At 34.5% G+C, this 25956-nt stretch overlaps 1 protein-coding gene across 3 annotated transcripts in view; it reads left to right on the top strand.

The window, feature by feature from the left end:
• The window catches only part of SCLT1 (sodium channel and clathrin linker 1), a 145619-nt gene that overhangs the window by 80660 nt on the left and 39003 nt on the right, over window positions 1-25956 (top strand). For 2 of the 3 annotated variants that reach the window (XR_011501913.1, XM_014839182.3), the window contains exons 12-17: window positions 645-822; window positions 2801-2899; window positions 8722-8793; window positions 14882-14956; window positions 17099-17244; window positions 23610-23802. Coding sequence is in view for 2 of the 3 variants with exons in the window: in XM_014839182.3 (XP_014694668.3) it covers window positions 645-822; window positions 2801-2899; window positions 8722-8793; window positions 14882-14956; window positions 17099-17244; window positions 23610-23802 (763 nt within the window). In the remaining variant the exon portion in view is untranslated. Of the gene's footprint in view, window positions 1-644; window positions 823-2800; window positions 2900-8721; window positions 8794-14881; window positions 14957-17098; window positions 17245-23609; window positions 23819-25956 lie in introns of all 3 variants that reach the window. The other variant, XM_070504747.1, reaches the window with a different exon arrangement.

Here is a 25956-nt window from a genome sequence, read left to right as displayed (position 1 = left end):
TCAAGAAATTGTTGAATGAGAAAAGCAAGTGCAGAAAAGGGTGTATACTATGATCTTAATTTTTATAACACAAAAAATTATGTTTAAAACCTATAGATAACTGTGTATATACTTTGTATTTATGTGCATACATGTGCATATTTATATGTATATGATTTTATGAACATGGATAAAAATATTCGAAGATATACGTTAGTAAGTTAGCATGGATTACCTAGGTAGAGAGTGGGGAAGGGGAACCAAGCAAAAAAGGAAAAGAAAAAATAAACACTATATAGTAAACAGAGAGAACAACTTATTCATTCAGAATTTGCTTTATAACATTGTTGTGTAACTATATAATACACTGTGATACCACAGAAAATAACATCGTTAGAGTCAGAACATTTAGGCTCAGTCTCAGCCCCGTTGCTCATTAGCCGTACAGCCTTAATCAGATGCTTAACCTCTCTCAGTCTGTTTGTTGTTCCTTAAGAGAAAATAATGGAACCTAGTTTACAGAACTTTTGTGTAGATCAAATGAGAAAATATGTGTGAAAGTACTGGAATAATGCTTGTCCTATAATAGATGCTCAGTAAATCTCCTGTCTCCCTCCTTCCTTTTAAAAATATTTAACTTTCAGAATGTGATGATTAATTTTTAGATTATGTATGGCAATCCAAGAAGCTACCCAGTTAAGAGCAGAAAAAACACATCTGGAAAAACATACCAGAGATTTACAAGCAAAGTGCAATGAATTAGAAAATGAGAAATATGAAGCTATTGTAAGAGCCAGAAATAGCATGCAACTCTTAGAAGAAGCTAACCTTCAAAAGAATCAGGTAAGAAAACTATTGAACATGTTTATAAATAATAAATTACTAAACGTTCTCCCCATATGACATAATAGTAAGGGAATCAACAACTACAGAATAAACACATGAAAATGAAATTGCTGTGCTCTGCATTAATAGACATACTACTTTCTTAATGTTAAGACTTAATATCATAAAATATGATAAAATGTCAACCCCTCCCAAAAGTTTCATATCAGACTTTTCTTATGTCTCCAGCCCTCCTGTAACTAATCTTCATCCTCTATAGCCTCATACTTTAAAAAAAAATCTGTTCTAGCACTTTACTGCAGTATACCCTATATTTTATTGAGTTGAATAGATGAATCTTATTCATCTTTATTTGCTCTTTATCACCTACACAATTGATCTAATAGAGCAGAAGCTTAATTGGCAGGAATTAAACTTAGCTATAAAGATTTATTACCTAGCGCCTTTATGTCACTCTTTTTTCATCCCTGTAACAATTGTGATTCCTATGCTATCAAATATCATAGTTTTTGTCTTTTACCACTTCCATATGAATGGTATATTGTTTATAGAAGTCATAAAGTAGATAGATTTGGTTTTAGTGTTACTGCTTCTCTAATGTAGAGATCATTAAATCATTGCTTCATTTAACCAACATTTATTGAATGCCTAGTATATACATCATAGTCTGCTGGAAAATATGGGGAGTACAAAGGAAATACTTTTATTTATGTTTCCTATTTTATATGATAGAGAATTTTCCAAGAGCTATTAAAAACAAAACAAGCAGTAAGTTGCATATTAAGAAGCTAGTAAGAAATAAAAAAGAAATAATTATCCATATCTAAACTGTGAGAATGCTAAGGTGCTTATCATGTCTTTTAGCTAATATTCTCCTCTGTGATCTAAATACTGTCTCTTAGAATGGTCGATAAAAATAGACGTAAAATGCTTTAGGATTGCTTTGAACACCGAAGTTAGTTGGAAAAATTAAGAGCAGGGCAAAATTATTTCTCTCTCCCCCCTGAAGGCTAGTCATATGAGCATTTTTAACATCAGGTCGCTAAAGATGAACATTTTGTGTAGAGCACAATACACAGAGAAGGTAGTAGTGACACTCATTGCCTATCCCTCAAATCTTCTCCCCCAAGTCTAACTCCACAGACTTTTACAGACGCTGTTTATGGCTACAGCAGTAAGCTCCCTCTTGACTCATTGCTTAATGGCTAGAGGGATCCCACCTTCAGTTGCTTGTTCTGAGAAGTCAGGTGTTCTCTCAACTGATCGTACAGATAGACAAGAAGCACAGCCTGGCATAGTTTACTTAGGATGCTTCCCCCTTTCCTCACTGTCCCATTCTCCTCCACAAGGTGGTTACATCAAAACAGCTGTTACTTCTCACCAGCTTACATATTTAAGCAGGAAGAAATTTATTAAACAATTAAAAAAAATAGAAATGGGAATGTGTATGGTAGCTTTGGAAGATAGTGGGATCAGAACACAGGGCCACTTATGTGATGATAAAAAAATATTCAGTCAGGCCTAAAATTGGAGGAGTTCCGGGCTCAGAAAGATATTTGAGCTAGAGATGTAAATTTGGGAATTGGCAGCATGTAAGTGATATTTAAAACCATAAGATTGGATTAGACCATCGAGGGATAGATGTAGATACAGAAAAAGACCAAGGACTACGTCTTGAGTAGTCCAATATTAAAGAGGTTCAGGAGAAGAGGAAGAAACTAAAGAAAAAGAATAAATCTTTCGTTAGGCCATGGTCAGATGAGGAGGTTAGGAAAAATAAATATCATTTATAACTTAGACAAGATCTCCAAGTGGAAGTGTCCCAGAAGTTTAGAATAAGATATTTTCTTTCAAGAAAGTGATTGGTTTTTTATCCAAATATTATGAGTAGGATAGGTTTTTATCCATTTATTATGTTATTATGTTATCTTTATTAATAATATCTATAATAACATCAAGTGATTATTTTCTGAAGGCTCTGCTTGAGGAGAAGCAAAAAGAAGAAGATATAGAGAAAATGAAAGAAACGATTTCTCGGCTTGTGCAAGATGCCACCATAAGAACGAGGAAGGAAGTAAGGGGTTTTTAATTATATTTAAAATTCAAAATTTTACAAAATTTCACAGCTTAAGACTAAATGCTACGTAAGTTTTTGCCTGGTAGACCTGGCTAATTAACTTTCAGCTGATTTCATCAATTATGCTAAATTTCAAATAAAAATCATCTCAGGATGGCAGTTCCTACCATTTGGGCTAGAGTGGGGAAGAGGAGGAGGGCAGGGGAAGTGGGATTTAGGCGAGGAATGTAGTGAAGATTAACACACCTAAAGTGTAAAGTTAAGAAGAAGGCTCAAAAAGGAACTGAGAATGCCTAGAAGAGAAAACCTACTGTTGTTTGCAATATCTTAGAGTATCTTGGGACTGGAGGACTGGAGAAATCAGGTTTAACCTCTTATTTTGTTGGTAAAGAAACTGAAACCCATGAGTGATTACTGACTTGCTCAGAGTTGTATACTAGTTAAAGCCAACACTTGGACCCGTAACTTCGCCTTGCTGTACTGACCCCAGCGTTATTTCAATCACATCATTCTGAAACATATACAATTTGTGAATTGTGTTGCTGTTTGCAATTCTGTTATCAAAACCAATATTTTTGTATTAAAGTAATGAGATGTTTCTTGGTTTGAATTGTGAGGGTTATGAAAGTTAAAACTGTCTTGGGAATGTAAATTTGCTTTCGAGTGAAGAGACGGGAAGACATACATATATTTGCCTTTTCCTCTGGTATGGATATGAATCAATTCATAAGTGGTGTGGTAAAGTTTGAAAGTGTAAAAGTGAGTTTAGGAGGAAGAAACCACAAAAACCCCTTTTAAAGATGAGAGAACTGAAATATGGCGTAGTTAAGAAACATGCTTAAGGTTCTACCTCTAGGAAGTAGCAGAACTGGGAACAAGTGCAAGTCTGTTGATTCTTGAGCTCTACTCTCAATCACTGTGAGAAATTGTTTCCCATTGATTTTACATTTTTTTTATTTTTAGAAATTTTCAAACCCATAAAAAGGTTGAAAGAGCTGTACAATGAACTCTTATTTACCCTTCCCCCAGATAACTCTCGCCACACCCATTCCATCTTTCTTTATATATGTACACACTCTTCCCCTTTGCCTAACATTCAGACGTAGACTGCAGACATTATGACACTTCACTCTTAAATATCTTAGCATCTGTTTCCTCAGAAAAAGGACATTTTACTACACAACCACACCAGTATTACCATACCTTAAAAAAAAATAACATTACTTCAATTCACACTCAAATTTCCATAAAATGTCCTTTATAGATGTTTGATTTTTTAAATCCAAGATCCAGTCCATATTTATGCGTCATTGCATTTAACTGCCGTGTCTCTGTAGTCTCCCTCAATTTAACCCAGTCCCTTGCCTTCCTCTGTCTATGACAAAGAATCTTTTGTAGAATTCAGGCCAATTTTCCTTCAGAATATTCCTCATCTGAATTCATGTGACAGCTTCTTTGACTCGATTCAGGTCATTTCTGGCAGAGTGGATATGTACATCTCCTGCTTCATCATGTCAGGAAGCTGAATGTTAGGTTGTGCACTGGTGATGCTAAGCCTAAATGCATGGTTAAGGGGGTAAGATCAGATCTCTCCATTGTGTACTTTGTAAGTAATTGGGGGAGATACTTGAAGACCAAGCAGGTATCCTTTCCCACCAAAATCTTTCAACTAATGGTTTTAACATCCATTGATTATCCTTGCCTGAAATAAATATTATATGGAGTGATTAAAAATGATTATATTCTAATTCTATCATTCTTTCTAGACATTTACTAGCTCTCATTTTTTAGTGAAGAAGAGTTCTCCCGTCCTTTTTAATATCACTATGAATTCACTATGGATGTTTTTTATTTTTTTATGTTAGAATCCATTATCATCAGTCTTCTTTTTTATCCTCAAATTGTCTCTTTAGCTTCCTTGCATAAATGATGTTCCTCTCTCATCTTGTACTTTCCCTGCCCCAGACCTTGTAATTTTTTAATTTCGTCTTTTTGTCACAGACACGAATTAGCAGAAGCAGAAATTTCCTGTTTTCATTTTTACTGTAATATTTACATTAAAATGCTTTCCTGTATATTCATAAAGACCCCATGTGAAGTGATTAACATAAATAATTGAAAACTAATACTCCTTTCCTTTAAAATGAGCTCCTATAGGATAGTTGGATACACTGTATGTTCCCCCACTAGATAAAATACAGGTGTTAACTCTTTTCTTACCTATATTTTTCTGTGGGCAGTATTATTTCTCTTCTAGGTAGACTGAAATAAACTGGTTTTAAAAAGTTCATCAGTTAAAAAAAATAAAGCTAACATGCTTGCATTTTTCCCAAGCAACTAAGTGGTAGAGTTTTCATTCCTACAAAGTCATGTATAATGTTTCTTCCTGTAAAAGTATTTCTTAGAAATATATTGCTTTGTCACTGTCTGGCTGAAATTAGGTGATTTCCCGACATAAAATTTCTAGTTTGAGGCAGCATCCAAAATAAAACCTGGGTTATAATCTGGTATATCCTTTCTACAGGAACCCCTGCCCTATTCTTGGGGTTGAGAATACTCTAACTTTGGCCATAGTTTAAAATAATCTTGATAACATATCTTTAAAATAGATATTAATAAACTGTGGCTTTTAATGATAAAAATGTTTTGTCCAAGTACTCATGGTAAAAGAACTCCTGTAATTGATTTTCTCATCCTGAAATAAATTCACGTTGATTTTAAGGTGATAGAGGGTTGTCTTTTGTATGAATCCTTAAATAATCTCAGTGTAATTTTTCAAAAGTGATGTGATCACTATATTCAGTCCAAACCTTTCTACAAACATGAATATTCAACTGCCTCCTAAAAGTGTAGTTACCTCCCTATCTAAATAGTCCTACAGACGTCTGAAGCTCAGCGTGTCTGAAACTGAACTCCCTCTCTTACTCCCAGAGCTTTCCTTTCTCAGGGATTCCCTTTGATTTCCTTGTATCCAGCCTTTCCCTACTATTCCAACTCTTCACTCAAGAAGTATCTATTGAGCACTTTCTGTGTATGTACCAAGCATTCTGCTGGGTCCCTGCCCTCACTGAGTTAAATACTATTGCCAAATTGATTTTTTTAAGTAAACCTTTTTATTATTATTAAAAAGTAATAAATGCTTACATAAAAAAGAAATGGAAAATATGTAAAAGAAAATTAAAATCACTTATAATTCAAGTACCAGAGATAACCACTAATTTTAGTGTTATCCTCTGAATTTTCATTTGATACCAAGTTATCAATGATATGGTGTAATTATCCATGAAACAAAAAATTCTGGAGATATATACACCAACCTGTGAATAGTGCTAAGCCTGGAAGGTAGAATAATGAGGAACCTTTCATTTTCTGTATAATATAATTCTACAGTGTTTGGAGTTTCAAAGAGTAGGTATTATTTTTGTAAAGAAACCATGTATATATATAATATCATATAGAACATGTAATATATATTTCCTTATATCCATTTATATTTTTCTAAAATATATTTTAAATGTTTTCATTTGAAAATTTTTGGCTGTATTGGTGATAACTGCCCCATTTATTACAATTTGACATATCCTGCAAATATGTAGAATTAACCTGTTGAGTTGGGGATAACATGTCTAATGACTTTACAAGTATCTATTTTTATTAACTAAAATAAATATAATGACCAAATTGTTACATATTTATGTTCTGGCTATAAAATTAAATATGACAATAGCTTGTTTCTTTAAAATGTGGAAATAGCTATTTCTCAGATATCTCTCAAAGAAATAAAATTTAATTTGTGAAAAAATACATTGTTTTCTTAAATTTTGATCTTAACTCATGGCGTAAAGTTGGTGATCAAACTTGTATTCATCCAGTTAAGCAATATTAGCATCATCAATGCCTTTTCTATTCGTTTGTTGTTAATTTACCTTACTATTTGGTTTATAAATATCCTTACTATCCATAAAATTATAGAATAAAATGTTTACATAAAGAAAGTGAAATTAGAGTGAGAGGAGTTTAGTCCCTTAGGGACTTCTGAACCACAACTACATTAAACCACCTTCCAGATATGTATATTTGCTCACATAACAAGGTTTACATTGTGCTTTATCAGACACTAACTCCAGAAAATTCCCTATGACCTATGCTATACCATCAGTGTCAATTGTCCTACACATTCTTTTTAAAAAGTATGAGTAGTTTCATTCACTGAATTTGTCAGGATTATTGTAAAAATATTTCAAAATATATGTACTACTACAGTCATAAACCCTCATGTTAGCTGTATCATTTCTAGATACTGAAACAGAACACTTTTTAAAAATTATGTGAAAGACAGACAGATATGACTGGGCTGATAAGAACCGAAAGTTTTATATTCTAGGAACCTTCATGACTTAATTTCTCTGTGCCTTTATCTTCCTCATCTGTAATGGGTTAATAACTACTTCATCAGATTGTTGTGAGAATTAATGCGATATTAACACATAAAGCACTCTGAACAGTTCCTAACACGTTAAACCTCAATATATGCTAACTGTGATTATCATTGACTGAAAATAGGATGGATTGATCCTTAATATGTTGTTCATGGGAAACGTCTACATAAAATTATAATCTTAAATAGAACTAAAACGGGCCCACACATAATATGTTTGGCAAGCCTTCGAAAAGATAGCACATATTAAGTAACCAAATAAAGTATGTAACAATGTCGTAAATGTTCTAAAGAAGGTTTGCATCATCTTTTAGAAATAATCCATTTTATAAGATCCTAGAAAATACCAAAAACCTTTGAGTCATAAATGTTTACTGATGATTTATCATCAGTATCAATATTCCTCCATCTTTTTAAAAAGCGTGAGTAGATATTAGAAAAAAATATTGTCATAGGAACCATCCTGATGAGCTGTGACTAATTCTTCAAAATACTCTGTACACATAAATTGTACTGTTTCTGAACATATTTAAGAGTTAATTCAAGTAAGGGTTTTCATTACAAAGTAATTTACTTAGCACTGAAATATGATGTGCAACATAAAAATATTCTTCTATTTATAAAACAAAAGTGCCTTAAAAGTTATTAATTACATTTTTAGTATGTAATTTCCTTTTTCTCTTGATGTGCTCTATGGCAGCAGTTCTCAAAGTGTTGTTCATGGAGTTTGCAAGGTTACACCGACTTTCAGAATTATAGTAAAATATCGTTTCGTTTTTTTACCTCATTCATTAGAATGAGAAAACAGTGTTGTTTTTCAGAAGCTGATGATATACAACAGTACAACAGGTTGAACACAGAAGTAGATGTATGAAGAATCTGGCTGTCTTGTATTGAACCAGACATTAAGGAAATTTGCAAAAATGTAAAATAATACTATTTTTCTAAAAAATTTTTAATTTTGGAAAATATACTTGTTTTCATGAAAATGCTACCTATGTTAACCTGAATGACTTTAGTTATTGTTATTTACAAAGGGATTAATAAATAAATATTTTGAAATTTTCTCAGTTTTCATTTCTAATATAGTGAATTTTAATAGAAAGAACCCATTATAAACAAAGATCTTTGTTTTTACAGTGTAAAAAGACCCTGAGATCAAAAAGTTTGACTACCACTGTCCTTGGGACATACCATCCTATTCACTCTCCTTCCAGTCATGATAAATTCTTGACTCATTAATACATGGTGTGCTTATTTATCTTTTATGCCCTAAAAGTTACAATCTTATTTTTCATCAAAATTATTATCCTAAATGTTTTTTAGATATTATTCATCTTTATTGTAGACCTCAATAATTAATAAATATCTTAATTTATAGGTTACAAACACAAGAAAACAATATAACGTACAGATTTCTCGACTAACGGAAGAACTTTCAGCCCTTCAAATGGTATGTTAGAAGACTATATCGATATTTTCCTTGAGTTTTGCTTATTTTAAAGGCTAAGATACATATTATTGGGCATTCATTCATTCAAAAGATACTTATTAAGCCAAGCTCTATGCTAGATGCTAGGAAGAGTAAAAATTAAGGTAAACGTGTTATCTACAGTCTCGGAACTTATGGTCTAGCAGGAAAGATGGATGGCGTTTATGACATTTTACTATGATTACCTTTTTTTGACAAAGAACACACAGTGCTGTTGAAGCACCCAGCAGCAGCTGCTCCCATATGCTGCACTCATCTGGGAGGGCAGCATGAAAGTAAGAAAAAGTATATATGACAGTGGGAAGGAAGAAAGACAAGCTTCCCAAAACAGTGAGTACTGAGGATGTGTCGGCAGAGAGGGGAGAAGAGAAGAGTACTACATACTAGATGTGGGATGAAATATATAAATTTAACTTGAAGATTTGATGAAATGGAATTTAATAACCTTGCTTACAGGGGAATAAAAATACAAGAATGTTCAGAGATTGCGAAGATGTTTTCAACTTCACAAACTCTCATCTTTTCTGAATCTCTATATCACTTTTAATCTTTATTACAAATTTTGTCATGAATTATGCCTTGTGATAAATATTATACATTATGTTATTCCTCTCTCTCTCTGTCTCCACCCTCCCTCCCTCCCTCCCTCTCCCTCTCCCTCTCTGTCTTTCTTTCTCTGTCTCTGTCTCTGTCCCTCTCTCTCTCTCTCTCTCTCTTGCATGCCTCATGAAAATCTTATCTTTACAATTAGGTTGTAAGCACCTTAAAATAGAAGAGTCTTATGCCTTCTTTTATTTTCCCCATTGCCTAGTGCAGTGTTTTACACAGTATGTTTTTTAATAAATATTTATTGACTGATTGATATTTAAACACCTCTGAAAAATCACATCTTTTCCCCATTCTACAAAGAGACAGTGTCACTTTTTGTTTGTTTAATGTCATTTGTTTTAATGCTGTAGGAACATTAAGTAAAATTAATGGGATGCAGTGTGGCCAATTAGTCATGTCTAATTCTTTGGTTTTTTTTCAGTTTTACTTCCTTTTCTATCACCTTGCTATTTTGCTTGTTCTCTTACATGGACTGATTTAGCTATCAAAAGATTCACAGCTTTGAAGAAGGGTCCTACCCCAGTCCAGGATTGTTTAATGGATTATAAATCTGGAACAACCAGACCATTGTTTCTTTCTGTTTTCTCTAAGGAACGTGTACTGTATAAGACCTGCAGGGACTTTAAAAATAACTCTTAGCTGTGTAACAACCAGAGCTATATAAACTCACTTTAGAGTAAAAAAAAATTATCATTTCAAATTACTACAAAAGGTGTTTCTTAGGATTTATAGTAAAACAATGGTAATTCATAGCTAAGTGAATTTTTCTAAAAATATTAAGTATTATGTGATGTCATGTTGATTCCATGGGGAAAATTTTACTAATTGATGTGTTCAAAATACTAAGCATTTAGAAGTATGTCTGAGGGAAGACACGGTTCAACTACTTTAAACAGCGTATTTTCTTAAGGCATAACAACCTGAGGTCAGCTTTTGCTTTCTGTTCTGAAGTACCAATTTTACCACCTATGCCATAAAGATGAAGTCAGGGAAGGAAGTTAAGCATGCTTTAGCTAACCTAAAACTACAGTTATGCTTGCAAGAAGGAGAAAAACTTGTATTTTAGGTTAGGGTGAAGATTTTTTTCATAGGTTTAAGAAAAGGCCAAAGCTAGTCTTTCTCAACCCACATATCTCCCTTTGGAGAGCAAAACACACAGCCTTTATTTTCCTCCTACAAGTTACAGTTTCTCTTAAGAATATTGAAGGTTTTGATTCTGCCAAGAAGCAGAGATTGCTATTAATCTATAGCAAATGAGGAAGAAGATGCCCAAATTTATACAAGTAAAATGAAACATTCATTATGATCTTTTTTTGATTCATGAACTTTTTGGAAATCTAATTTCGAATTTCCTCTTCAGTGTGTATTTCGATGTATTTTTATTATTGTTTTCTAACCTGGTTAAATAGAGGCCACAGATATAGTCTACATGATATTGATTCTTAATATTTATTGGAACTTCCTGTATGGTACACTATAGGGTATGATTTTGGAAATACTCCATGAGTACTTGAAAAAGTATCTGGTATCATTTGATCATATCTTGCCCAAAAAGGTCAAGGAAGATTGGTGGTGATTAATAGTAAATATCCATGAAAACCTTTTAATAGTAATTTTAAATATTTGCTTTAGTATTATAGTGCATTTCTAATAGAATTAGTATATTTCTCTTACAGAGAGTTTCGACTTTTCTATCTCATTTTAACTTTGTTATCTCAGGTTAACAAAATATTCTTTCATCTATCATCGTTTGGCAATAAAATAGTGGATTGAATGGAGGAAGAAACATAGCATATTTAAAACATAACCTTTCTTTATGTGCCACTTGCCAGACCCAGAAGTGTGATCCAACCTTGTTATTAATATATACATTAAAAATCGTATGGGAATCATATCAATAGTTGCAGAAAAAGCATTTGACAAAATCCAACACCCATTCCTGATAAAAACTCGGTAAACTAGGAACAGAGGAGAACTTCCTCGACTTGGCAAAGACTATGTACAAAAACGCTACAGCTGTGAAACTGAAAGCTTTCCCACTAAGATTAGGAACAAGGCAAGGATGTCCCCTCTCACTACTGCTTTTCAGCATGATAACTGGAAGTACTAGCTAATGTGATTTGACAAAAAAAAAAAAAAGGAATAAAAGTTATACAGATTGGGAAGGGAGAAATTGGTTTGCAGGTGACATGATTGTCTATGTAGAAAATCCAGAAGAATCAATGTAAAAACCCTAGAACACCCTGGCACTCCTAATTCTCCTTATCCTGCTTTGTATAATTTACCTTCACATATAAATTATAAGTAAAGTGTATAAGTAAAAAAAAAAAATTCCTGCAACAAACAAGTGATTTTATAGCAAGGTTGCAGGATACAAAGTTAATATACAAAAGTCACTTGCCTTCTTATGTACCAGCAGTGAACAAGTGGAATTTGAAATTAAAAACATAATACCATGTACATTAGCAGTCCAAAAATTAAATACTTAGCAATAAAGCCAACAAAGTATACAAGATCTATATGAATAAAACTACAAAACTCTAATTAAAAATGTCAAGAACTAAATAAATGAACAGATAGTCCATGTTTATGGATAGGGAAACTCAATATAGTCAAGATGTCACTTCTTCCCAACTTGATCTATAGATTCAGTGCAGTCCAAATCAAAATCCCAGCAAGTTATTTTGTGGATGTTGACAAACTGGTTCTAAAGTTTATATGGAGAGATGAAAGACCCAGAATAGCCAACATAATATTGAAGAGAAGAACAAGGTCAGAGGACTGACAATAGCAGACTTCAAGGCTTACTATAAAGCTACAGTAATCAAGACAGTGTGGTATTGGTGAAATGAGACAAATAGATCAATGGAGCAGAATGTAGAACCCAGAAATAGACCCACAGAAATCAGTCAGATGATCTTTGACAGAGGAACAAAGGCAATACAATGGAGGAAAGATGTCTTTTTGACAAATGATGATGGAACAATGAGACATCCACATGTAAAAAAAAGGAATCTAGACACAGACTTTTTACTCTTCACAAAAAATTAATTCAAAATGGATCACAGACCTAAATATAAAACACAAAACTATAAAACTTCTAGAATATAACATAAGAGAAGATCTATATGATCTTGGGTTTGGCGATGACTTTTTAGATACAACACCAAAGGCAGGATCTGCAAAAGAAACAATTGATAAGTTGGACTTCGTTAAAATTAAAATTTCCTGCTCTGTGAAAGACTCTCAAGAGAATGAAAAGTCAAACCACAGATTCAGAGAAAATATTTTCAAAATACATATCTAATAAAGGACTTCTATCCAAAATATACAATGAACTCCTAAAACTCAACAATAAGAAAACAAGCAACTTGATTAAAAAATGGACCAAATTCCTTAACACACACCTCACCAAAGAAGTTATACAGATCACAAATAAGCATTGAAAAGATGCTCTGCATTATCTGTCACCAGGGAAATGAAATTAAAATGGTAATGAAGTACTACTTATTATACCAAATAGGTGCCAGATACACCTTTTAGAATGGCCAAAATCCAAAACACTGACACCACCAAATGCTGACAAAGATGTAGAGCAATAGGAACTCTTACTCGTTGCTGGTGGGAATGCAAAATGGTACAGCCACTTTTTAAGGCAGTTTGGTGATTTCTTACAAAACTAAACATACTCTATCATATGACCCAGCAATTGCACTTCTCTGGATTTACCCAAAGGAGTTGGAAACTTATGTCCACAGAAAGCCTTCACATGAATGTTTGTAGCAATTTTCTTCATAATTGCCAAAACTTGGAAGCAATCAAGATGTCCTTTAATAGGGGAATGGATAAATAAACTGTAGTATGTCCAGACAGTAGAATATTGGTCAGCACTAATAGGAAATGAGCTATCAAGCCATTAAAAGACATGAAGGAAACTTAAATGCTATTACTAAGTGAAAAAAGGCTAGTCTGAAAAGGCTATGTACTGTGTGATTCCAACTATGTGACATTCTGGAAAAGGCAAAACTGTGGTGACAGTAAAAAGGTCAATGGTTACCAGGGGTTTAGGAGGAGACAGGGATGAATAGGCATAGGCGAAGCATAAAGGATTTTAGGACAATGAAACTACTCTGTATATTCTATAATGGTGGATACATGTCATTACAAATTTGTCCTAACCCATAGTATGTACAATCCCAAGAGTGAACTCTAATGTAAACTATGGACTTTGGGTGACAATGTTGTGTCTATATAGGTTCATCAGTTGTAACAAATATGCCACTACAGTGGGGGATGTTGATAATAAGGGAGGCCATACATGTATGGGGGCAAGAAGTATGGGAGAAATCTCTGTAACTTCTGTTTTGCTGTGAACCTAAAACTGCTCTAAAAAATAGTCTATTAAAAAAATCACATGAATGAGTTATGAACATAGGCAAAATCTCAAATTTCACACCATGAAACTACCTTTTCATACATCAGCAGCTTACTATATGAATGTATATGGAACATTAAATTTCCATTTCTTATACATTCATAGTTCTATCTTAATAAAAGATAATAAATTTAGAGTAATCATCTGATCTGTAATATAAGGATAAAGATCTTCATTATAATCAGAGTTAATTAATTTTGGGTCACAATTTAAAAGCTTATTTTAAAATTTAAAAAATAATGATATGCAGTACTTCCATAAAATGAAGTTATGATAAAGATGATTGAATATTAATTAGTGTACTGTCAGCAAAGTAGGTTCATCCAAAGCATAATTTACAATTATAGAAAATAACCACACTCATTCTCAAAAAATAGATAAAAACAAATAACTGTGAAAACCCAGTAATTATGATTATTTTTAGTTTTAGTCTCATTGGCAAAATATTAAATTAACTAATTGACAGTCAGTAGTCAATAGCTTGCTCAGTTTACTGATGAAAACCTTTTGAGTAGAAATGTTTTATGTTTATGCTAGTAAAACATTTTTACTATGTCCACTGGCTGTTTATAAGTTATACCAAAAAAATTAACTGTTTTAGAATTTATATACGTGTATGCCTTTTAGGCCACAGGTTATCCTCATGATGTTGTGCCATTGTCCATTTCTGTGTTCCCTTTTAAATATGTGATCGCAGTACATGAAAAGGAAGACTATAATATGAGAAAGGTATCTCATTTATTTTTTTCTCCCTGGAATCCCTCACCCTCTATCACCCACCTAATGCGTTTACTTAGAACTCCTTGGCATTCTGTACTGGAGGCAATTTCTGAAATCCTGGGATAGGTAGCTCTTTGAAGATTGAGGGTTTTTTTATAATCAGTATGGTCTTGCTGTATTGATAGGGTAAGTGTGGTATTCCTGTTTTGAACAAATCTCCATTTTTTTCCATTTTTCTTAAGGTTTTACAAATATATTTATTTACAATATGACTTGAATTTATAGGAGTGTGCCGAAAAACAAGGCCAAGTTGAACGAGCCATTAGGGAGAAAAAAGCAGTGGAAGAAGAGCTAGACAAGGTAAAAAGAAAAAGGAAAACATAACTACCTAAAACCCAACTGCAAATATTCAACATTACTGTCTGCTTTCATCACACTATCTAGCAGCAACCCCTATATTATAAGTATTCTCCGGGTGAGTGTGTTTATTTGCTTGGCGTATGTTCAGAATCTGCATTTAAATCCTAATATTGCCTGCATGTGTTTCTTTACAAGAGTAGCCACATTATTTGAACTTTTTACTTAAAGGTATAAATTTTATGAGGTAGCTATATTCCTTGCTTGTGCTTCATCCCAATAGTAAGTTTTATTTTGTCTTCTCTTTCTAAATTTTAATGCCAACTCTTACTGGATTTATGTCATCTATAAATATAACAAGTAAATATAAGCAGAAAATTGAAACATTGCTCTAATATTTACCTTTTAAAAGTAAAGATTTTTATTTCATAGTTAGGAAAAATATTTACCCCAGTGATACTTGAGAAAAAATATTGTCAGAAGTCTGCAGGTTAAAATTTATTTCTTACTTAGATAACTTTTTTTTGAAGAAGAAGAAGATTAGCTAACTGCTGCCAATCCTCCTCTTTTTGCTGAGGAAGACTGGCCCTGAGCTAACATCCATGCCCATCTTCCTCTACTTTATATGTGGGACGCCTACCACAGCATGGTGTGCCAAGCGGTGCCATGTCCGCACCCGGAATCCAAACCGTCAAACCCCGAAGCAGAACGTGCAAACTTAACCGCTGTGCCACCGGGCCGGCCCCTAGATAACTTTTTATTAGCAGTAAATATCACTCTCTTAAAATGTCTTGGAGAAAAAGGGGAGACCACTTTTGATCCATCACATACTGTTTTAGGTGCTACATTCAGAACTTTCATAGAGGGGTTAAATAGCTTGCCCAATGTTAAAAAATAGTAAATGGTAGAGTCAGAGTTTGATTTTCAAACAAGAGCTATGTGGCATAAAAAGCATGTGATATATCTATATTATTGACATTAAAAATATCATGATAGCATCAGATAGTAGAAAAGTAATTTACAAAGCAGAAGATAGTGTATAACTCCATCTGTGGGGGGAAAACTAGTATACATGTCATGTTCAAGGTAAGACTTTCATGATTACCACTCTCCTGCACAGTTGATCCCTTGTGAGTTTCTATCTGTTATGGAATAGGAATAGATCCCATTTAGATTGCTGCCTGCTATACACCAGGGTTTGGGATGACGTTTTTAATATCACATGGCATAGGTTAAGAAATAGGCTTTATTGGGGAAATGTAAAACTCACAGAGCTAAGGGCAGCAAGTAAAGAGAAGGCACAGCTCCTGTTCTCGCACTGTCCCACAGACAAGCGTGCTAAAGTCAAAGTACTGCTGGGACTGCAGTGTAGGTCTGTATTTTAGTATTGGGACATTGATGTGCTGATACTCTACCTTTTTACAGAACAGGAGTGACAAAGCAGTCTTGTCAGTGGGAGGACGCATAGGTTACTTGGCCAGGCAGTCTAGATTTGGAGGGTAGCTGTGTGTGAGATTTGTCTGAAAACGTGCGCTGCCAGTATCTGGAGACCTTGCAGTTCTTGGGATGTGACAGCCTCTGTGTCGTAGGAGGAAGCTCAGTCTCATAGGAAGCTGAGCTTGGGTACCATCACTCCTGCTGGGGAAGGGGGAATCCCCATTCTGGCTAGACCACTGTCTAGTTTATCCAGAGTGAGATTCTGGAGTCACTTTCAGATAGTTCTACTCACTGCACCACGGCATGTATCTGTATTTTTGAATATTGGAATACAGACTTGTCTTGAAGGGTGTTCATCAGAGAATCAAAGCAGTTATCTCTAAGTGGTGACATTTAGAATATTTTTTTTACTTCACCTATTTTGCATTTCTGCTTAAAATATTAAAACTATTTTAATAGTTTACAATGAGCATGAATAATTTCAAAAAAAAGCAATTATTATTTTATATGTCAGTTTTCAGCATTATATTTTGTAAATGTGAAACAACCAAAATTAATTTTTGACATATTTTAAAAGTTACAATGAGAACAAATGAGCACATGATCATGGGTTTTTGTTCCTCATCATTGATTTCAGTTTCTAAATTGTATAATTTCTTAAGGCAATTTCATTCTGTAAGATAATATACATACAAGCCTCTTCTGCAGATTTACCGTGAAGGCAGAGTAAATGAAAGTGATTACAGAAAACTGGAAGAAATGCACCAAAGATGCCTGGTTGCAGAGCGTTCTAAAGATGATCTTCAGCTAAGACTTAAGACAACAGAAAATAAAATCAAACAACTTGAAATAAAGTAAGTTATTCTTTTGGATTTTCTATGATAAAATTTTCAGAATTAGTACAATTTTTCACATATTCTTTATTTTTTGTAGGATTTGTAGTTATATCTTATGTTGAAAAAAATCTTTTTAGCACCAAATAGAATTTGTTTTTCAAGATTATTTTGAAAGCTAATTTCTTCAAGAAGAAAAGAATTAACTGTACTATACTATTTTATTTTAGATTTCTCCTTTCTGGCAGTTAAATAGGCTGTTCATAAGATTGCTTTTTTCATACTAACTATGCAGCTATTGTAGTAGCGTGCATGTAATTATTGCTTTTATACTCAGTTTATACATATATTTCCTGTAGTATTGAATGTTCTATAATAATCCATCATGTTTACCTATTATATTATCTATTAAAATTATAAACTTAGGGGCCGGCTCCATGGCCGAGTGATTAAGTGCCGTGTGCTCCGCTGTGGCAGCCCAGGGTTTGGATCCTGGGCGCGGACATGGCACCGCTCGTCAGGCCACATTGAGGCGATATCCCACATCCCACAACTAGAGGGACCTGCAACTAAGATATACAACTATGTACGGGGCGGGGGGGGTGGGGTGCTGGGGCGGGGGGGAGGGGGTTTGGGAAAATAAAGCAGGAAAAAAAAAAAGATTGGTAACAGTTGTTAGCCCAGGTGCCAATCTTTAAAAAAAAAGAGAAAAAAAGTGATAAACTTATAATCTGGCATATCTATCCTGAATATTTTTCCACCTTTTCTCCCCAGAGTATTACTTAATACAGTACAACTTACTTATTCAAATTGCATGAAATTTCAATCTCTATTACAGAATATTTGTAATAGGTATTTTAAAAATAAAGAGGAGTGATGTCAGCAATATGGCAGAATAGGACATCCCTAGCCCATGTCCCTCCACAAAACCAAATATTTGACAGGCATCTATGGATAAAAGTGCCTTTGTGGGAGCTTTGGGATCCAGGTGGGAGGTTGCAAAACTCTGGTCCAGCCCAAAAACAAGGAGACAAGTCTGTGCATCAGTGGCAACCCCACCAACTATGGTCCCCTCTGTGGATCCAAAGCCTCCCATCTCCCTGTGGACTTGACTCTAGCCCTACCTGTTTACAGTCCTGCACCTAGCCCCTTCCACCAATGGGTCTGGCAGAAGCCACAGCTGTAGATAGCAAGCCTGCCAATCTCAGACCTGACTGTGGTCCCTGAAGCAGTCCCATGATCTGGCTCCAGTTCCACTCTACTGCAGTCTGGAGGCAATCCTCCCCACTCGGGAACCAACCTGGCAACCTGACGGGAGCACTAACTGGGGCCCAGTGGAAGACATACCTGACTGCACCTTTGTAAGAGGCCTGCCAACCATGGACTTGACTGCAGACCCAGCAAAAGCCACAAGATATGGATCAAGTCGTGCTCTACTACAATTTGAGGCAGTCATACATGGCCAGGAATGTGCCCAAATAACCCAGCAGAAGCCATGCCTGTAGATGCCCCCAATTACAGTTCTACTAACCCTGACCTGACTATGATCCCTGAAGCAATCCTGTGACCCAGAACCAGTCTCACCCTACCACAGTCCAGAGCAGTCCTACCTGCCTGTGGACCAGCCCTGTGACATGACAGGATCACCCTTAGGAACCCACTGGACACAACACTTGACTGCACCCCTGGCTACAGGCCTGCCAACCACAGACCCAGCAGCAGCCACATAGAAATGGTTTCAGCCCTGCTCAATCACTGTCCCAGAGGCAAACCTATCAGTTCTTGGACCAGGCAGGAGAAGGTCTTTACCTGCCAAAATCAGTCTGTAAAGACTGGAAGAGGAATGTCTCCTTCAAATGCACAGACACCCACAAAGAATCAGGCAAACATAACACCACCAAAGGAAACTAGTAAAGCTCTAGTAACCAACCCAAAAGGAGTGGAGATCCATGAACTGCTTGACAAAAATTTAAAATAATTGTCTTAAAGAAACTCATTGAGCTATAAGAGAACCAGATGAGAAGTTAACAAAGAAACAGGAAGCCAAAAAAACAACAAAACAGAAATTCTGGATCTGAAGAATACAGTGACTGAACTGAAAATTTCAGTAGAGATCTTCAACAGCAGTCTTGATCATGCAGAAGAAAAAATCAGCAAACTTGAGATAGGTCATTTTAAATCGTCCAGTTAGAGAACCAAAAAGAAAAAAGAATGAAAAAGAGTGAAGAAACCTACATGACTTATGAGACATCTTAATCAACATATGCATTATGAAAATCCCAGAAGGAACAGAGAATGAGAAAGGGGCAGAAAGTATATTTAAGGAAATAACAGAAAACTTCCCAAATCTGGGGAGAGAAATGAACATCCGGATCCATGACACCCAAAGAACCACAGATAGGCTAAACATCAAGAGGTCTTCACCTAGATACATTATAATCAAATTGGCAAAAGTGAAAAAAACAAATAGAATCTGAAAACAGGAAGAGGAAAGCAACTTGTTGCATACACAGGACTCCTCCCACCCCCATGAAACTATAATGGTTTTCTCAGAGGAAACCTTACCAGCTAAGAGACAGTGGCATGATATATTCAAAGTGCTAAAAGAAAAAAACTGCAAACCAAAAATACTATACCCAGCAAAGCTGTCATCAGAAATGAAGGAGAGAGAAAAACTTTGTCAGACAAACAAAGGCTCAGAAGAGAGTTCATCACCACTAGAGTGATGTGAATACACATAGGTGAAGCATAGAGGATTTTTAGTAATCAAAAACCTCCTGGGGACAGCCCGGTGATGCAGCGGTTAAGTGTGCATGTTCCACTTTGGTGGCCCAGGATTTGCCAGTTAGGATCCTGGGTGCAGACATGGCACTGCTTGGCATGCCATGCTGTGGTAGGCATCCCACATATAAAGTAGATGAAGATGGGCATGGATGTTAGCTCAGGGCCAGTCTTCCTCATCAAAAAGAGGAGGATTGGCAGCAGATGTTAGCTCAGGGCTAATCTTCTCAAAAAAAAGAAAAAAAAACTCCCAACAAAGAAAAGCCCAGGACTAGATGGTTTTACTGGTGAATTCTGCCAAACATTGAAAGAAGACTGAATGCCCATCCTTCTCAAACTCTTCCAAAAAAATTAAAGAGGAGGGAGTATTTCCAAATTCACTTTATGAAGCCAGCATTACTCTGATACCAAAGTAAGACAAAGACACTATAAGCAAATAAAATTACAGGCTAATATCCTTGATGAACATAGATGCAGAAATCCTCAAAAAAATACTAGCAAACCAAATTCAAGAATACATTAAAAGGATCATATACTATGATCACATGAGATTAATACTTCAGATACAAGGATGATTTGCCATATGCAGATCAATAAATGTGATACGCTCCATTAAAGAATGAAGGATAAAACTCATAAGATCATCTTAATAGATACAGGAAAAGTATGTCACAAAATACAACATCCATTCCTGATAAAAACTCTCAACAAATTAGATTTAGAAGAAATGTACCTTAACATAGTAAAGGCCATATACGACAAGCCCACAACTCACATCATACTCAATGGTGAAAAGCTAAAAGTTTTTCCTCTAGAATCAGGAACAAGACAACAGTGTTCACTCTTGCCACTTCTATTCAGCATAGTACTGGAAATCCTAGTCAGAGCCATTAGACAAGAAAAAGAAATAAAAGGCATTGAAATTGGAAGGGAAGAAGTAACATTGTCTCTGTTTGCAGATGATATGATCCTGAATACTGAAAACCCTAAAGATTCCACCAAAAAGCCATTAAAACTAATACAAAAATTCAGTAAAGCTGCAGGATATAAAATAAACATACTAAAATCAGTTGCGTTCCTATACACCAACAACAAACTATCTGGGAAGGAAATTGACAATCCCATTTACAATAACATCAAAAAGAATAAAATACTTAGAATAAATTTAACCAAAAAAGTAAAAGATCTGTACACTGAAAACTAAAAAGCATTGATAAAAGAAATTGAAAAAGTCACAAATAAATATAAAGATATCATGTTCATGAATTGAATGAGATAATATTGTTAAAATGTCCATACTACCCAGAGAAATCTTCAGATTCAGTAAGTTCCTATCAAATTTCCAATGACACTTTTCACAGAAATAGAAAAAACAACCCTAAAATTCATAATGAACCTCAGAAGACTCCAAAACAGCCAAAGCAATCTTGAGCAAGAACAAAGGATGCATCACACTTCCTAATTTCAAAATATATTACAAAGCCTCAGTAATCAAAACAGTGTGGTCCTCGCATATAAATAGACATATAGATCAGTGGAACAGAGTAGAGAGCCCAGAAATAAATGCACGCATTTATGGTAAACTGATCTTTTACAAGGGTAACAAGAATGCATGATGTGGAAAGGATAGTCTATTCAATAAATGGTGTTGGGAAAACTGGATACCCACATGCATAAGCATGAAATTGGACCCTTATCTCACACCATATACAAATATTAACTCAAAATGGATTAAATGCTTAAATATAAGACCTGAAACCGTAAAACTACTAGAAGAAAACATAGGGGGAAAGTTTCTTGACATTGGTTTTGGCAATGATTTTTTTTGGACATGATCCCACAAGCACAGTCAACAAAAGCAAAAATAGACAAGTGGAATCACATCAGACTAAGAAGCTTCTGCACAGCAAAGAAAACAATCAACAGAGTGAAGAGATGACCTATGGCATAGGAGAAAGTCTTTGTAAACAACATATATGACAGGGAGTTAATATTCCAAAATATAGAAGAACTTGAACAACTCGATAGCAAAACCACACCAAAAAAAAGCAAAAAACAAAAAACTACTTAAAAAATGGGCAAAGGACCTGAATAGGCTTTTTTCAGAAGACCTACAAATGGTCAACAGGTATATCAAAAGGTGCTTATCAGCTAATTTTCAGGGAAATGCAAATCAAAACCACAATGAGGTGTCACCTCATATCTAGGATAGCTATTATCAAAAAGACAAAAGATGACAAGTGGTGGCAAGGATGTGGAGAAAAGGGAACCCTTGTACACTGTTGGTGGGAATGTAAATTGCTAAAGCCACTATGGAAAACAGTATGGAGGTTCCTCAAAAAATTAAAAAGAACTCCCTTATGATCCAGCAATGCCATTTCTGGGTATTTATCCAAAGGAAACAAAATCACTGTCTCAAAGAGATATGTGCACTCTCACGTTCATTGCAGTATTATTCACAATAGCCAAGATATATGAAGCAACCTAAGCATCCATCAACGGATAAATGGATAAAAAAAGGTGATGTGTGGGGTGAGGGGGTGATGTATATACACACACTGTAGGTATCCCACCTTTCTCTATTTTTTTCTTACACTTTGTTGAAAAACGGGCTTGTTTGTATGGTAGAGTTTCCTCTATCTACCTCTATCTACCTGTCTCATGTTGTTCCTAAAAACTAGTAATTAAATCAAGAGGCTTGGTCTGATCTGGCTTTCATTTCTTTGTAAGAATTCTTCAAAGATGGTAATATTTTGGACTTCTCTTTGGGGGCACATAATGTGTGATTGTTTCTGATTTAACATCTTTCTGATTTTAGCATCCTTTGATGATCTTTGCCTAGATCTGTCATTTCATTAGGGACTTTATTTGCCAAGGTTGAGATAGGAAGAAAGAGCTATAAGTATTATGGGAATAATGGTCTTGATATATTCCCTGTGACACCTTTTAACCAGGGAATGTGCACAGTATTTGGTTATCTGGGACTGAAAAGATGAAAATTTTAAAAGCTGGGAATAAAAATTAGCAGTGTAATGATGTGATATACATGTTTGGAGGTTATATCACCCAATAATCCATTGTTGAGAAAGTTTAAGAAATATAACCTATTTAAACTGTGATAAAAACAAAAAGTTTATAGAACTAGAAGTTTATAAAAACCATTTCTAAGACATATAGCAGGAAACTATGGATTAGATCTTACAATTTGGTAGTAGAGTCAGTTAATATGTCTTCCTGTGGAGTCGATTGATGAAGGAAAGGCGTTTTGGTTATTACCTGCTTCACCTTGCTCACCATTAGCTTCAGTTTGTTCCCTTGAAGTTTTTACTCAGTGATTCTCATTGGTAGTAAAAATTTGAAAGAAGTTTCACATAGGTTTTCTAGGTGAGCGGTAACAGTTCAATTTATTCTTAGTTAAGATTGCAAAGTTGAGTGTATTTGCCTTGTATAACATTGTGAAACCACTTAGTTTAAGTCTACGGTGAAGATAAATGCGTCAGAACAAAGAAAACAAAAGTCTGTACTATAAAATATAGACAGACTTCTTGACTTCTATTACAGGTCGTTAAATTTAAAGACCCCTTTTGTTTTGTTTTTTTAATCAGCTCCTCAGAAGAGATATCACGTTGCCAAGAAATGATTCAGAAACTTCAAAATGTATTGGAATCTGAGAGAGAGAACTGTGGATTTGTCAGTGAACAAAGGCTGAAACTTCAGCAAGAAAATGAACAATTACAGAAAGAGATTGAAGATTTAAGAAAGATTGCTCTCGAGGCTCAAAAAAAAGCCAAATTAAAGGTATTTTCAGGACCAGGTAGAGTTCAATGTGTACTTGTGAAAACCAAAATACAGAAAATATTTAGAGAGACCTAGTGAAACATTTTTAAGTCCTTTACTTTTTTGCTTTCTCATCAGATAGCGCTAAATCATAATGCAGAGTGTTAACAGTCTTTCCTGTATTGTAGAACTTGGCAAGCATACTTGAAAATGATTGCTTTCGCTATCCACACACGCAAAAAATTCTTTTCCAACCATGAAATACAGTGATATTCCTGCCAAAGCAATTTAAGCAATGCTAGCAAAACTATAGATTAGATAACTTTACAGCCTGCCATCCTCTATTGTCCCTCTAAAATAGCCTCTCGAAAGTTGAACTCTGAAACTAGCTGTATAGAGGGTGTTATATCAGTATGCTCTAAGAACCACTCATAGGTAGTCTGAAAATTCCGTGCTCGGAAGAAAGCAAAGGGGTGAAATTCTCCTCTAGAAAAGAATTCCCCTTTATTTTCTCTCTCCTTTCCCTCTTTTTAACTTTAATGCTTACATACTTTGGCACTAGGAACGTGGTAACCTGTTTAAGGGATTCACAGAATTCAAGAAGCACCAGTATCACTATTAACATGTTGCTTGCTTTTCCCCATGTCATGTGACTTTTGTGCAAAGTGTCAGTAACTCTTTATGATAAAGATCTGTATCTTCCAGTTTCATAGTAAGGATATGGAGAGGTAGCGTTAGTGTTTCACTTTGTTTTTTGTCATCATGAGGACTCATAAGAAGTCACATTCCAACCTAATTCATATCAACATATATTTATTGAATGTCTCCTGTTGCAAGTATCAAACACTGTAGTTACTTATAGACGTTCGAACTCTGAAAAAGAGAACCTTATATATCTTACAAAGAAATTTGTACTTTATGCTTTAGTCTATGGGAAATCTTTGAAGAACAAACAAAGGAGAAGAATTACACTACAGATATCAAGACTTGATATAAAGCTACAGTGATTCAGACAATATGTTATCAACATAGGAATAATCAGCTTGATCAATGGAACAAAATAGAGTCCATGAACAAAATCATTTTTCATAATCACCTCATTTATAACAAAGGCACCACTGCAGTTCAATAGGGAAAGAATTATCTTTACAATAAATGATGCTAGATCAGTTGGGTCCATATTTTAAAAATAAACCTTGACTCCTATATCACACTATACATTTAAATTAATTTGAACTACCTTGTAGACCTAAATGTGAAATATAAAACAATGAAGCTTTCAAGAAAAAAATCTTCATGACCTTAGATAAGAAAGAATTTCTTAAACAGAACACAAAAAGCACTAATTATAATGAAAAGATAGGTGAATTGGATTTCATTAAAATTACAATTTTTGAGTCGTTGAAAGGCACCATTAAGATAGTGAAGATGGAAGAAAGTATTTATAATACCTGCAACCAAAAGAAGGACTCATATCCAGACTATAAAAACTGTTACCAATTAAAAAAGGAAATCACTAATAAGGAAAAAACAGTTAGCAATTAATAAGGAAAAAACAGATGCCCCATTTCCAAAAATGGGCAAAAGACTTAATAGATACTTCATAAAAGAGAATGCATGAAAAAATGTTAAACTTCAATATATATCAGAGAAATGGAATGAAAACTACAGTGTAGTGTCACAGCACACCTACCAGAATGGCTAAAATTTTTAAAAACTAACAATATCAAGTGTTTACAAAGATGTAAAGCAACTAAAACTTTCATACAGTACTTTTGGAAATGTAAATTGATACAACCCCTGTTTGGCAGTATCTTTTAAAGTTGGACATACATACATACTATACCAAATAATCCTGGCTACATACCCAACAGATATGCGTGCTTATGTTCATTGAAACATGTGTATAAGAATATTCATAGAAGTTTTAATTATATCAAAACACTGAAAACAAATGTCCATCAACGTGAGATTATATAAATAGATTGTGGTATAGTCATATAATGAAATAGATGCAGCTATGGAAAAAAATGAACTATGGCTATAAGCAATAGTGGATTAGTCTCACAGAAATAATGTTAAACAAAGAAGCCAGACATAAAACAGCTTATCGTCTATTAATTTCATCATGTGAAAGTGGTGAATAAGCATAAATCTTGGCAGAGGAAAGTGGGT

The sequence above is a fragment of the Equus asinus genome, chromosome 3, assembly GCF_041296235.1.
Source record: "Equus asinus isolate D_3611 breed Donkey chromosome 3, EquAss-T2T_v2, whole genome shotgun sequence".
NCBI classification, from domain to species: domain Eukaryota; kingdom Metazoa; phylum Chordata; class Mammalia; order Perissodactyla; family Equidae; genus Equus; species Equus asinus.
This window is presented reverse-complemented; position numbering and strand designations above follow the sequence as displayed.